The sequence below is a fragment of the Nicotiana sylvestris genome, chromosome 3 (genome assembly GCF_000393655.2).
Source record: "Nicotiana sylvestris chromosome 3, ASM39365v2, whole genome shotgun sequence".
Taxonomy (NCBI): Eukaryota; Viridiplantae; Streptophyta; class Magnoliopsida; order Solanales; family Solanaceae; genus Nicotiana; species Nicotiana sylvestris.
The window spans coordinates 212,570,669-212,587,015 of record NC_091059.1 but is presented as its reverse complement, the minus strand read 5'-3'; the positions used below and the strand labels follow the sequence as shown (position 1 = coordinate 212,587,015).

At 33.9% G+C, this 16,347-nt stretch overlaps 1 protein-coding gene across 1 annotated transcript; it reads left to right on the top strand.

Annotated features, from left to right (window-relative positions):
• The first annotated feature begins 8,323 nt into the window (after nt 1-8,323).
• LOC104239285 (uncharacterized) lies at nt 8,324-12,445 on the top strand. The gene is made up of 9 exons (XM_009793890.2): nt 8,324-8,533; nt 9,003-9,172; nt 9,737-9,918; nt 10,007-10,291; nt 10,383-10,441; nt 10,529-10,565; nt 10,655-10,726; nt 11,134-11,449; nt 11,781-12,445. Exons 1-9 carry the CDS (start codon nt 8,428-8,430, stop codon nt 12,159-12,161), a joined length of 1,608 nt encoding a protein of 535 aa, XP_009792192.1. The 5' UTR covers nt 8,324-8,427; the 3' UTR covers nt 12,162-12,445.
• The last annotated feature ends 3,902 nt before the right edge of the window (nt 12,446-16,347 follow it).

Here is a 16,347-nt window from a genome sequence, read left to right as displayed (position 1 = left end):
TTGGAAATGAATGAGCAAGAGGGCACATATGAAACTTGGGTGTTTCGCATTGCTATCACAATAGTTGCTGGGAAAATGGATTTTAAACAAATGATACACATTAATTGATTGGACGATTCTAGAATTTTTGACATGCTTATGTTATAAAATGAGCTCTATATTGTTTAATTTATCTAAAGAAGTTATGTACCTCAAGGTGAAAAGCAGTAAGCTAAGTGTTTTCATATTGTTTTGGGATCTGATTTTAACTATTTATTTACATGAGAATGTTAAATTCATCTGCGGTAATGTGCAGCCGTTTCCATGGATTATTAGCGTGATTAAACGACTGATTCTTAACAGTGTCCCTAAAATCTGTAGTGCTAGGTTACAGATTATTATGATATTATGTTTGTAGTATCTTCGGCATCTTCTTTGGATTTAGCTGAATACCTCCTTTTGAAATAAATTGGGGCGTGCCATATTAAGTAACACAAATAGCTATGGCCCTCAAAACTAAAATTAGCAAACATTTAAATAGATTATTCAAGGCGCGCCACGCCAAATGAAATCTCAAAATGTATGGCCCTTGCTTAATTAATATTTTGATCCTTAGAATTCGAGGCGTGCCACCTAGTGGAATTCTCGTGGCCCTCACAAAGTTGTAAACGCGAAATTGCTTTAGGCGCGTTAGTTTAATAATATTACTTTCCTAAATTCGGGTGCGCATTGATGCGGCCCAAATCCAAATCTCGATGAAGTCGAAATATGTTGACAATCACGGGCGCATTGATTGCGACGGGGTTCGAAACGCGTTTTCACGACATCGTAATTCTTATAAAATAAATAATGATAGAAAAGAGGTTCACGAATTGAGACGAGCCTCACCGAACAAAAATAAATAAATGTGGGGCCCTCAATAAATGATTATTAAAAATTATTAGAATTTGGGAGGGCCATTTAGCGAACTTCACGGCCTTCCCCAAAATAATATTACGTTAGAATCTCTAGGCGCTATTTTAATAATTCACCTTCCTAAACTAGGGTGCGCATTGATGCGACCCAAATCCAAATCTCAATGGAGTCGAAGTGTGTTGACAACCATGGGTGCATTGATTGCAACATGGTTCGAGACACATTTTCACGACGTTGCAATTTTTTTTTTTTAAATAATTATTATAATAAAAACGGTTCAAAATTAAATAAAAGGCACATAAGCTAGCATGTATTGAAATTAGATAAAATCAAATACAACAGTTAAGCGACCGTGCTAGAACCACGGAACTCGGGAATGTCTAACACCTTCTCCCGGGTTAACAGAATTCCTTACCCGGATTTCTGGTTCGCGGACTGTTAACAGAGTCATATTTTTCCTCGGTTCGGGATTCAACCGGTGACTTGGGACACCATTATTATCCCAAGTGGCGACTCTGAATCATTAATAATTAAATCCCGTTCCCATTGTCCTTTAAACGGAAAAACTCCTTTACGCCCTTGCGGGTGTAAGTGAAAAAGGAGGTGTGACATTCACTAAATATTCTTATTATCATTTAATTCTTGTGTTATAATCCTCATAGTATAATTTGGATAAAAATTTCTGCGTGGACCAAACGATCCCTAAAATAATTTTCTTTTTCTAATCCCATGAGTAACAGTAGAATAAATCTACATAGTGAGGTATTTATCTAGAGTTTAGTTTTTAATCTTCTGAATGTTAATCTAATGAGGTCCTTTGCTGATGGTGGTGTTTTTCAAAGTTTTCTTTTTGCTAATTGAGAATCAGAGACAGTGTACGAAGAAAGTATAGTTAAAAAATTGGAAAGCTCATCCAATTAATGACATGCCACTTGGCATTAAAATGGTAGATTAGCTTTTGACGCTAAGCAAAAGCCTGCCGACAGATAAGGAAAAAACCGGCGTAACTCAGTCCAAAGTAGAAGGGTAAAATAGTCCAAACACAAAACTATTTCTGAAGCGGCTACCGTAAGATTCTTTATTAACCAATCATATTGTCCCATTGCATGTTAAATGCCTTAAATACCCTTAGATAAAGCAGGCATGTTGACCATTAAGTGCCTGCTTAGTAATGATTATATAATAGTAATGATATTATTTGAATCGCATTGATAGTGGTGTCAAATAATTTAGCTCATTATAATATAAGTCGATATAACTCGACTTAGATGGGTTGGGCTGTCTGTATTAGCAGTGATGTAGTAGGTTATTTTGAGCATAAATCAAGTTTACCCACCTAGAAGCATCGGCAAATCTGGGCTATATATATGAAAACTTATCAAAATATAGAAATGAAGGTTTTGTGTGTTATAAATAAGAAGGAAAGCTGTAGTATTATATTAATCTAATAGTTAAACAAATTACAAAAATAATAAGAACAAATGGAAAATAATTTTTAGCTGCATAGAGTGGGTTATCATGATCTCTTATTTAGGCTAAAACACAAGCAAGCATCTAACGAATTGTTAACTCATCCTGTTTATTACTTTTAACTAGATTTAATACATACAAATCATTGGCGGCCCGACGAATTTTGTGGCCTAAAGCCAAATTTTATGAGGGGTCTTAACTTTTTAATATTTTTTTATTATTTATTTGAAGACTATTTTTTTAGCTTTTCTTAGATAGAAAGTTATTAATAATTCTTATAATCAATAGGAGTAACTATTAATAAGTATTTTTCAACTGACAATATAGCTAATCCATTTAACCTTTCTTGAGATATTGTTGATCTTAGGTAAGATTTTATTAATTTTAATTTTCAAAACTTATTTCTGCTAAAGCAACGGTAACATAAGTTATTAACATTATTACATAAGCAATTTAGGTATTTGAAAAAGAATTAAATCCTTTTATTTGACTAAGTGCATTAATTAAACTGCTATCTTCTAATTGTACTATTTTCCTTAATACTTTTAATTCAGAAAATAAATCTAAACCATCAATATTAAATTGATTAGTATGCTTTAAGGAATATTCAAGATTAAGGCAATATTTTTTCAAATTTCCAACATCTAGTGATCTTAGTTTATACCGCCAAATAGAAAACCAAAAATATTTTCATATGCTTCGAATTTTTCAAATCTATTTTGAAGTGAAAAATAGTCTTGTCTATTATGTATAAAAGTAATCAACTCTAAAAGACTCTTCGAAAGATTTTGAGATTTCATTGTATTCGCATCAAATTGTTGCTTCCTATGTATCACACGTTTCTTACGAAATTCGGGTTCAATATTCATTTCAAGTACAATTTCTTGGTAGATCATAGCAGTTGCAAATCTTTCTTCTCTATATTCGTTAAAGAAAGAAATCAAACTTTTTCACTTTACAGAACTTTTTAAAATTTTTATACATAGTCTATTAAGTGTAATAAAAAATAGGGCTCTCACAAATATGGGGCCTAAAGCGGTTGCTTTACTTGCTTTATGGAAGGGCCGCCACTGATGCAACTGTAAATCAATCGCTCATTTGACACCTCTATTCACCGCCAACATCCATAAACTTTAAAAGCTTATCTAAATCTGTCTTCAAATATTTTCTTGGGCAAGTTACACATTTGGCGGGTCGATAAAAAATAAGTAACATCATTAGACAAATATATATATATATATATATATATATATATATATATATATCATCAATATATATTTTTTGTATATTATATACAAAAATATAAAATTTACCGACTATTACTTTTGAGAACGGTTATATTATGTAGTTTTCCCTATTTTCTTTCTTGTTGGGCTTTCGATGAAGTTGGATTGGGAGAAATTCAAAAATAGCCAGATTTACAAGTGGTCATTTAAAAATAGCCACAGTTTCAAAAATAATCGAAATTTAGCCGCTTTTCATGTAAAGATAAATCTGAATGAAAACACTGTTCAAAATCTGGAAAAATATTCCAGTATATTATACTGGAGTTCCAGCATAAGTATACTGGAACTCTAGTATATTATACTCCAGTATATTATACTGGAGTTCCAATATAATATACTGGAACTTCAGTATAATATACTGGAATTTTTCACGGATGCAGCGATCTCCAGTATATTATATTGGAACTTTTCGTGTTGCAGCAAAATAGTGGCTATTTTTTAATGACTTTGCAAACGCTGACTATTTTTGAATGACCAGTCCGAAAACTGACTAGCCAGTGCTATTTTATGGTTGGATTGCCATGGCTCCTATAGCCGCATGCTTGATTGGGGTAAAAATTGCATGGGGCACCCTATTTGGTCGCCGCCATTTAACCTATACCCATTTTTAAAAAAAGTTTTAACATGTACCCAATTTTTAAACAACTTCAGCCCCTTTCTCCTCCTCCTTCTCATTCGTTTTCTTTTTCTTCTTCTATTAACAACTGAAATGCACTATGATTAATTCTCTAATACTACCACCATTCCATATGTTTGACCAATTAGGCTCATGTTAGCCTTTGTCTTCAGCTAAATCCACCGACTTCCAGTATTGCAGTAAGTTAATTCTTCTGTTACCCTAATTATTGCTAGATTAATTTTTATTTCTGAATGCAGAGTTTTGGGAAAGTTGGTATGCGGATATCTATTAATTTGTAGTTCGTAGTTCAATTGTATTTCAATTGATGAAGTTTATGTAATTACGATATCAATCTGTTACTGCTTATTTTTCTTCCCTTCCATATGTTTGACCAACTGAAAGGCACTATGAGCCCAACGATTTTCATCATTATGAACAAGGGGAAGATTACTCATGGTGTAAATAGGCTAAAACTTGTTTGCCAGTTACAAAACAAAAACTTCAGCTGCTGAAGTTCGCCAGTTACAAAAACAAAAACTTCAGTCCCGTCTACTAGAATGCTGAAGTTTTGCGTGATTGTCTTTGCTACTTCAGCCCTGTATGCTGAAGCTACGCGAAAAAGTGGGTACGCTTGCAATTTCTTTTGCAAAGTAAACACAAGTTAAAACGTGACCAAAAAAACGTGTATAGATACAAATTGCACTTGATTGGGAGAGGTAGCTAACGAGCTACTCAAATCTTACATCAAGCCCGTTTGAGAATATTTTTGAAAATAAGAACTAGTACTTTTTAGCTTTCAAATGTGAATTATTTATGAGGATGGATTCGATTCGTCTATTCTTAACCAGAGAACTCTCGTATTCAAGATCTGAAAATAAAGAAATCTCTAATAGGAAGCGGTTCTCCTTTAAATGGACCCTGCTTGACACGATTTTAGATTAGCCAAACAAGTAAATCCTAAGTACCGGATGATAATAATTTATACCTCCAAAAGCAATCTAAAATTAAATTTATAATTGGATTGCTCAGAATGTGATTTTAGTTTTTAGAACTCAACTACTTTTTTTCGAAAGTAACTTTTTTCATGCCATACTATTCACTTATTTAATTATTATGTATATAATAAAATACATACTAACCATATATACTTTTGGTTAAACGAGGAAGAATAGCTTGAAAATATCTGTAGAATTATACATACCTTCTTTATAGCAATGCTTCTATTGATATGAGCTGAAAGAAGGGTCCATTTCCACTATCATATCCTATCAAACAAAAAGTAGAGTTTTGTTAATGACCCAATGGTATGTTGAAAGCTGCTTCTCAACCCAACAAGCTAACTTTTTTTCAGCATTAGCATATGCAACACTATTGGGTCTATACCAAAAATAATAAATAATTGTTTAGTGGCTGAAATTGCTATTGCACTTTACATTAAAAAAATTCTGAAAATCATATTTGTACTCTAAAAGAAACCGCGTCGTTTTTCCTTAACTGAGTTGCGGACAATTGAACCACTAAGATTATGGGAAAAAAATTATAAATACTGAAATATTATTGATAAATGGATTCTGAATCTGGGACATAACGACGTATACAAGAAAACTAGTCTGAATTGAAATTTAAAAAATTACGTAAGTCATTAAAGCAAAGCTTTGATTATGACATTCTTATATTCTCGTAGTAAAACAAAAAGATGAATATTTAAATATTGGTTACAATATTGTTTGTCACTTCAAGAAAGAGCCATCTGGAAGTGTGGTGGGATTAAAATAAGTGTTGCTTGGCATTTATTTATGTAATTATTTTTCTTGATCCAAACTTAAAGATATGAACAAGTCAATTCAATTTAATATCTAGCACAAAATAACACAACTACTGCTTCGGATGCTTTCCAATCTTAAGAATATTAATTACTCCCTCCGTTCGCTTTTACTTGACAGGTATACTAAAAATAAATTTTTATTTTTACTTGTCACTTTACGCATATCAAAAAAAGACAAAAAAAAATTTACATGTTATACCCACAATATTTATTATTCATTTCAAATCATTTTTTCAAATCCAATAAAATATGCATAAATTAATATGGGTATCATAGTAAATTATGCACTTCATTTATTATTTCTTAAAGGGCGTGAAAAATCAAAAACGTATCAAGTAAAAGTGATAGGAGGTAGCAACACAAAATGTCATTTTAATTTTAGACAAGAAGCGCAAGAGAATTATGAAATTGGGGTTTGAGATAGCTCACATGATGTAATATTCCCTTCCCCGTTCATCTCTTTTAATAGTAATCAAATTAAACAAATGTAGCACTAAAATTTACCGATTGCTATTATTATTTTTATTATTTATGTTTTGTCAATCATTTTTTTTAACAAAAGGAAATATCATACATCGTACCAGACTTGTCATCTACATATGTAAGTTATCTTCCTTTAACTATCTGTAACTCTTGCTTCGTATTACTATGTCTATTTTTCATCGGTAATACATGTACATTGTTGCTGAAATTAATTCAATATTAAAAATCATCACCACAACAATATTCCCAAGGTTTATTCCCCATCATAGCTTCTATTATTACCATAGGTCACTCTGTACCTAATCAAATGCTAGAAAACTATACAACAGATAAATTAGCAAACCAAAATATTTTTCATTAAGAAACATAAAAAATAATTTTACGTGCCAAATCCCATTTTAAATAGATTTTGAAAACCATAGTCAACTTTCACCCCCAAAAAATGAAAAACTTTGATTACTAAGGTAACAGCCGACCAATAAGACTAGAACCAAAATTTGTCTCTACGTAGCAAAACAAATGCATATCTGAGATACAAAGTGGGTACTTGTTTTATAGCCTGTTTGGTCTAGCTTTTCCAATTCTAAGATCACTTTATTTCAAAATTGAAGTGTTTGGCTAAGTTTTTGAAAGAAAAAAAAAGTATTTTTGAGGAGAAGTAGAATCAATTTTGGAGAAACAGAAAAAAATAGTTTATCTCCAAAAGCACTTTTTAAAAAAATACTTTTAAGAAAAATACAGTTACAAACAATTTTTAAAAGTTTGGCTAAACACTAATTGATGCTCAAAAGTACTTTTCAAATTAATTAGTCAAACACAAACTGCTTCTCACCAAAAGTACTTTTGAGAAAATTATTTTTGAGAAAAAACACTTCTCAAAATAAGCTAATTTTTACAGCTTGGCCAAACAAGCTATTAGTCGTGGACTTCAAGTTCTAAGAACCTGTTTGGTAATACGATGAAAACTATCCCATTCTAGCCGAATAAAAATAAGTTAACTTTCAATGCGAACATGTCATAAGACTCATAACTTAGTAATTAGTCATTAATAAGGCCAAAATGAAGGTCATTAATATGGATTCATTGAAGTTAACCAAAAAATGATAATGACAGCAATAAAGTTTGAGATTGTGCAATAGCCAACTAGCCGTTATCTGAACAACTCAATGAACAGTCAACAGAGTTAAGTCCTTAAAATAAGATGTCCATATACTGATTACATAAATGTCTAGAGTTTTATCAATCAACAATTTAAAAGAAAAATGACATTATTTTATCCACTTACTATAGACATTTGAAAAGTTCCTCGTGCACATAACATTTGGTTCAAGACTAATATAGAGTTGTATTAGTAAAGTAAATTTTAAACACAGAAACCAATCATATGTATAATATAGAGTTTTTGTAGCATAGTGGCCAACGTAGATCATAGGAGGATGAGAATTATGAAATATCGAGTTTAATTTTTAACATAAGTAAAAAAAATATTCTCATATATTTGAATGTTGGTGAATAGAATGTGCAGCCGTGCTAATAAAAAAAGTATAATACAGACTTTTATGTTAGATTTTTTTTTTCTTCACTTGTATAGAGTATTATATTAACAATAACAACTGTCGTGAAAACCAACCAAAATATGGAATGGAAGAAGTCTACCACCAGCTTCTCACACGTCTTTCCACTATTGCTTTATAGTATAAATGTTATCCTTAAGTAGGTAAATGATTACCTTTTGAGCTTCCTTTACAAGGACCACATTCTTGTAATACTGGATAGCCGTTTATCTCAAGAAAAAACTCAAAACAATTCTCTCCAAGGCTGAAAACTTGTGCCTCAGAAATTAAACAGTCATGTCATACACAAAGCTGAACCTATTTCCTCTTATGGTTGCACTTTCCTTGCTCTTAATATCTACACTCTCGTTTTCTTTCGTTAATGGGACTTCTTTGGTTGATGGTAAGCCATTGTTTTTCCTCAAAGTTGTAATCTTTTACTACTAAATAGGTTTGCTAAGTACCTTAGGATTATTCTTGTTTTTCCTCAAAGTTGTAATCTTTTGCTTAATGGGGTTGTTAATTACCTAGAATTACTCTTGTTTTTCCTCAAAGTTGTAATCTTTTGTTACATGGGGTTGCTAATTACCTAGAATTTTCTTCTTGGTTTTCCTCAAAGTTGTAATCTTTTAGTAAATGGGGTTGCTAAGTACCTTCGAATTATTCTTGTTTTTTCCTCAAAGTTGTTGTCTTTTACTAAATGGGGAAGAATTATTCTTGTTTTTCCTCAATGTTGTAATCTTTTACTAAATGGGGTTGCTAATTACCTTAGGATTATTCTTGTTTTTTTTTCAAAGTTGTAATCTTTTACTAAATGGGGGATCGCTCACATAGGATTATTCTGATTTTTCTGCCCTGTTTGTTGTGTTTAGGTGAAGTCAGTGAGCCAATGTATAGAAGTAAAAGGTTTTTGGCAGAGAGCAATGGTACTGGAAACTCATCTTTAGTATTGGCTGCTGAAAGAACACATAGAGAAGATCCACTTGAAGATCGGAGTTACTACACTGGTGGATGGAACATCAGTAACAGTCATTATTGGGCTGTAAGTTCTCTTTTCAGCCCTTAATTCCATTTACAGGTCCTTTTTCTGTTGGAAATTTGATTATTATTATTTCGTTTAAAATCTTCGTAGTTAATTTTTGTTATGGTTCTTTTTAACATTGCTTTTGGGTGGTTTAGTGATTGTTTATAAGCATTATCAATTAAGAAACGTGATTGTGCATTTTTTGGGGACTAAGAGTTCTGATAAGAATTGATGAGGGAGAGAGACAGAGAATATTGCCAATTATTCTTGTAGTTATAACATCCTTGTACCGTGTCATGTTGGTTTTACTGTAAACTCTCCAGAGACTGTCGCATATGCCCGACTTCTGGCTTTATACCCTCTGCTGCCTTTTAATAGGAGTTTTCTTTTACTTTTTTACTTCTGGAAATGGAATTCACCTAAGATGAATTTCTCGTTGTAACTTAGATTTGTTGTCAGCTTCTATCTGATTGTTAGCATATATATGCCAATATGCCACTTTTTCAGTCATCTCTTCATTCTTTTCAGCTTATATGATTGACGACGTATTGGCTATCTGATAAAAATCTTTTCTTGACACAGTCAGTTTCTTATACTGGTGCCCCTCTTTTCATCATTGCTTTATTCTGGTTTGTGGCATGTGCCATTTGCCTGCTCCTAGTTTGTTTCTATTGTTGTTGCTGCCGGAGAAGACGCTATGGTTACTCTCGAACTGCTTATGCACTTTCACTTATTTTTCTCTCGGCATTCACCATTGCTGCAATGTAATCACTCTATCTCAATCATCTCATTTTCATTACAAATTGATTAATTTTATGACTTTATTTACTTATTTCTGCCTTGTTATATCAGAGTTGGTGCTGCTGTTCTGTTTACTGGACAAGGGAAATTTCATGACGGTACAAAACATACATTGGATTATGTTGTGAACCAAGCAGGAGAAACGGTTGACGGTTTAAGGAATGTGTCAAACATTCTGGCTGTTGCCAAGCACACTGGAGTTAATCAAATCTTTCTACCTCAAGATGTTCAAAACAACATTGACAAGGTTGACACCAAGATTAGCTCGGCTGCTGAAACTCTTGAAACAGAAACTGAGAAGAACAAGAAGGATATCATGATTATCTTAGACTGGGTGTAAGCACTTCTCAGCTAATTCATTCAAGTCCTGTGAACTATATTGAACTTTGTGATGTCTCACTCATGGCCTTGTCGGTATGTACTGCAGGAGGCGAGTTCTCATCATTGTTGCTGCTGTAATGCTTGGTTTAGCTGCACTTGGTTTCTGTAAGTTTTCTGGTCTTTCAAAGTTAATAGTAGTACACATTAACTGGTACTGATCTTTCCTCATGCTTGTTTGAAAATCGGCTGCAGTGTTCTCTATACTTGGCCTGCAGGTTCTCGTATACATGTAAGTCTTATTACTGGAACAGATACTTCTCTTGATAACAAGGAACCTATTATCTTTTTGAAAGTTTAAGGGAATATTGTTGTTTGCAGCCTAGTCCTTGTAGGCTGGATCCTCGTTGCAGTCACCTTTATCTTATGTGGTGCATTTCTTGTTCTTCACAAGTAAGTTCTATCAAATTTGTCCTGTTATATCTGTCCCATCCGGGCTTCAACAAAATAGAAGATAGAAAAGACAAATTGAAAGAGTAAAACAATACATCTTTTACACATTAAATGAATACGGCTGTTGTGCTGCCTCTACTAGGTATTAACTTAATGTTCTGAAGCTCCTTACTTGTGTAGAGTGAGTCTTTAACATATACGGATTTTTTAGAAACAAATCATCTCTTTCAATATTGGAAAATAGTTCTTTAAATCTCTATCACGAAAATGCATTCTTACTTCTGCTCATTCTGGTTCATAATTCTTCAACATATAAACTGATTTTTTTAATTCTGTGAGCTTCTGTTTCTGTTTGTTCAGTTACTATATACTTCAAAATTTCTGACAATAGTTTTTGTCTATCTAAGTGCAACGGGGGACACATGCGTGGCCATGAATGATTGGGCAAAAAACCCAACAGCTCATACGGCACTTGATGATATAATCCCTTGTGTGGACACTGCTACTGCACAAGAAACATTGTCTCAGAGCAAAGAGGTCACCTACCAATTGGTTGGAGTGGCTAACAGGATCATCACCAATGTTTCAAATATTGATCCGCCTTCAGGTGTCGGTTTCAACCAATCTGGTCCATTGGTCCCTAACCTCTGCAATCCGTTTAATTCAGACAAGACAGACCGGAAATGTGCAAGTGGTGAGGTGGAACTTAGCAATGCTACACAGGTATATGAACATTTTTCACTTCAAGAAAACAAACTATGAAGATAAATGCTCAAAGAGAACTTTTTGAGAAGTTTCTTGTTTACTAGATGGCGATTATGGTGGGTTAAAAATGACATAAAATAAGTTCTTTTTGATTATGTCAACACCATGTCCATGTTTCAGAAACCTAATATTACAGCTAGAATTAAGGAATCAGCCTTAGTTGGGATTCCATTTCCTATGGATTATCTGCTTCTTTCTATGTTGCTTGCGCATAATGGTAGGAGAAACGAAGAAAACCTGCTTGATACCAATTGGTAGAAATGTATTCAATAACGTTCTATTAATGCAGGTTTGGAGGAATTATGTCTGCCAAGTTTCAGCAAATAATGTGTGCTCCACCGTGGGCCGTCTGACCCCTGATATGTACAACCAAATGACTGCTGTAGTTAACGTTAGCAACGGCCTGTATCATTCGGGGCCTTTCCTTAGCGAACTACTTGACTGCACTTTCCTTCGAGATACCGTCAGTGTCATTCATGATGAACATTGTCCTGATTTGACACGATACAGTAAGTGGGTCTACATTGGTTTAGCTCTAGTCTCAGCTGCAGTAATGCTGTCACTCATTTGTTGGGTACTATATGCAAGAGAGAGGCGTCACCGCAAGTATACCAAACTCGTTGATGCTACATCTGGTCAAGAATCTTACGCAGGGAAAAGCCAAGGGTGATTTTTCGAATATTTGGACAAGCAGTAAGACGTTCTTTTTATTTTCTTATGTATATAGTATGGCTAATACCAGATTATATCTGCAGTATTGCATGCTTTAAGTACGACATGAGAATACGTAAAGTCTCTTTCATGTTTGTCTATGACAAGTTGATTAGGGACTTGTAGGGATTGCTAGAAGTTGTTCATACACAATTGACACTAGGAATGATGCAGATTGTTGTGTGTATATGTACATGGACATCAAATTTTGTGCTTACATAACGCTCCTCACGTTTATGTTTATTGATTCATGATATATAATGCGAATGTATACTTGGAGGTACGGTAGTTTGTTCCAGTGTAAGTTGGGGGGGGCAAAATGCATGAAAGGCAGAGAAATCGCTATTCTGATGGAATTTCTATCGAAAGGCAGAGAAATGCAGTGTAAGTTTTTATCAAACTATCAAATAGTTACTTATAAGGTAATAAATAATAAAATCTTTTTAATAAGCATTACTATTTGATAGTTTGATAAAAATAATAACTAATCTACTGTAAACATTTACAACTTAAATTTTTAGTAGTATAGTCTACAAGAAAGCTTAATCCCGGCAGATAACAATCTCGCTGATCAATTTATTTCATTGATGCACTCTTCAGTTGAATTTTGTGAGTGCAACTGAAAGCTCACCTCCAGACGAAGGAAGGACTAATATGTAGAGTAGACTACATGAGATCTTGCGAATTTTGCAGCAAATATATCAAAAACTTATACCACATAACCAATTAAATTAATAACGATAAATGAAAAAAAAAATCAAGAACTATAAGGGTCTATTTTTTGAAAATCCTGTAGCAATCTTAGCGGTATTTGAGGGATCTATAATGCTTTAATTTGAATGGACAAATGGAGGGAAGAAGGAAGTAAATGGCCTGGCGTAGATCCATAATTGCCTTAATTATTATTGCGACCATTATTTGTGATTAGGCAGCAAATTCATCGTTATTAATTTTAGCGTTATATCCAGCCATAATTTACGCATTTAATGCTCTCAAGTACTTGTACAGGGAAAGTCATTGGTGCCTATTTATAGTTGCGCTGGTCAGTCTTCATGTTGAATTATTGAATAGTTTATGATGTGAACTCTGATCATTTTCATGACTTCTAACTAAATCCTCATTTAGCATTTAGCATCACTTTACTGTATGATTAACTGTCCTAAAACTAGCATATGTGCAGATTTGTCTATTCTATAGATGTTAACCTTAAAGCTAATTAAAGTTTACTTTTTCCGGTCCATAATAAGTGATTTTTGCCTTTTTTTATTTTGGTCCAAAATAAGTATCCTTTTACATAATTAAGAAGTTAAATTTGCCCTTATTTAAGTGTCGTTTACTAGATCCTAATGTGTTAAGTTAATAATATGCAGATTTAATTAAGAATAATTTAGTCAAAATACCTATTTTTTTTTAAGGAATTAGAATTTTCTTAAGGGGTATGCTAAATAACAAAAAGTCATTTATTATAGACCGGAGGCTGTGGGAGTAACATTCACTAAAGTGCATGAGAAAGAATTAAAGCTAGGCTAGGGCCGCTAGGTTGATAAAAACCAAAGCATGTCATAGTAAATTAAGACAGGTCCCATGGCAACGTCAAGAAAAGCGACTAGTAGTAGAACATGCCTTTGCTCCCCAACCAGCCATCCAGGCTCATTCAGATGCAGCCTTCACAGAAAGCAGCAATTTATTACAAAGTTCATAGGCACAACAATGTCACGTAGTAGCAACAAATTGGATGTTTCTTTCAAGAATACTACTACTACTGCAGCTACATCGGACAAGTCAAAGGTGAGCCTGTTTAAAGCCTTCCTCATGCACGTTATTATCAAACCTACAAACCATCATCAAAAGAGAATTAGAAACAACTTCCAGCCCAAACCAAGCTACCAGATTCTCCATTCTCAATGGCAATCACAATCGGCTGGCTGTCTCTTTATCCCACCCCTTTTTAATTTTCTCTTGCCTTTTTTATTCTTTGTGGTTACTGTCAGAATTTAATTAAGTGGATCTGAAGTACACCAATATATCTACTACTAGTATATTTCTTTGTGACAATAATGAGTGTAAACTTAATATATGTACATATTCTTTTTTTTAGAATTCCAACTCTATATAATTCCATTGGAGAATATATATAAGGAGTATGATCACACCTACTGATTCAATATATATATATATATATATATATATATATATATATATATATATATATATATATATATAGTTCCATTTGAGACGCCACCAAGCCCAGGCTCAATATTTTTGTTTAATTTAGTTTTTCCCCCTTTTTTAGGTCAGTCTCCTTCTCTTGTTTTCTTTTTCTCCAAGAACTATTAAATGCAGATGTATAAGCTTTGAAAGTGCTTTTGTGAATTTTCAAGATAGATCAAAACTTTCATGTTGACTTGTTTGGTTTTCGTTACTCTTAACTCTTGAGTATGATGATGATTGAGGAGGCAAACTGTTCAACTTTTGAAATACGATTAATTTGGAATCGAGTTGGAAATTTCCTACAAAACACGATACTACTAAACTTCCTATCGATGGATACTTACTTCCTCACCATAACCTTCGGTGATAGAATTTTTCACATTCATTTTCAAATTTCCTGATTGTATGGGTCCAAATTTGGCAACTACGACAGGACAAGGAGCGAGGTTATCACGACGCAACGTTTGATGATCGTCGTGGCGAAGGACGACGACCAAGAGCGTTCAACCGAAATAAGATGTCAACGACAGTATAAACTTAGTAGGAGACAGTAAGAATATATTTTTCGAATATTCTTTATGATTGTACTTTTTAGGGTTTTATGGGGGATTGTCCCTTATAAATAGGAAGAGTTAGTAAAGAAGTGGGGGGTCAGGCAAAAGACAAAAGAACACTTTGTAAAAGATTCATCTGAGAGTAAATACAAGAGCAGCCTTGTTCATTGATTACATAACCAAAACATATATCGTTATTCGATATTGATAAGATCCAACGGTTCCACAATCATCTCATACTTATTTCCTTTCCGCGCCGGCTGCATTCATTTAGTTCGATTATGCATTTGAGTTGTTGCATTTATGAACATTTAATTGATTTCAACATATTAGCTAACGTCATTCATCTTGCTTAGTTCCTTTATCACTTGGTCTAGATTTTATTATTCTTAACTGAGATTCACCCTTCTTCTAACCATAAGATTGGTTTAATCGAATGGTTTAACATCTTTTGGTTAACAATTTGGCGCCGTCTGTGGGAGATCTTTAGTTAAGATTTTAGTTTCATCTAGATCATAAAAAGGGATAGTCATCTCTTCCTAGCTTGGCATAAACTAACAATAGCAGGAAAAAGAGAAGCAAGTTTAAAACGATAGTAGGTATCACAACCAATATCCTGAACACCATCAACGAAGATGGAAGGGAAGACAACAAAAATGTGACATCAAATGTTACACCTAGGAGAGACACTTCACCTCACCCGCGCGAAAGCGTAACTGCTTTGTGCGAAAAAAAAAGCCTACACGTCTACAACAGGAGAGGCTCCACCGGCAGTAAGAAGACTACTGGAAGAGTGGCTAACAAGCTCTCTGAACAACACACTTGATAAACCCACACAAAGGGAGAATAGAGACATTGCACACATAGATGTCACGACGATCGCTGACGAACAAGATGCACCCCGCACAGGTAGCACTCATACTACTGTTGACGTAGGTAATAACACACTCGCAACCGTTCTAAAGAAAATGGAGGAAATGAAAAATGACAATAAGGCACTTCGTGACCAGATGAAGGAGCACCAAAAAAGGGTCGACAAAATACCAGGTGCCCCAAAGTTGTTGCCAAAATGGGACGTTGGTCGATTCATCGAGCAACCATACAATGAGGAAGCAACCCCCACGCCATTCCAAAAACCTTCAAAATGCCACCATACCTGAAGATATATGACGATACTACAGACCAGAAATCATATCATCCACTACGTCACAGCCATAAAAGGCAACGATCTTTCGAAACAACAGGTACCATCGGTGCTACTGAAAAAATTCAGCGAAACCCTAACAGGGGGGAGCCCTGACCTGGTACTCACAACTACCAGTACGGTCAATAGCAACGTTCAAAGAAATGGAGGACAAATTTGTCACCGCTCATGCTGGA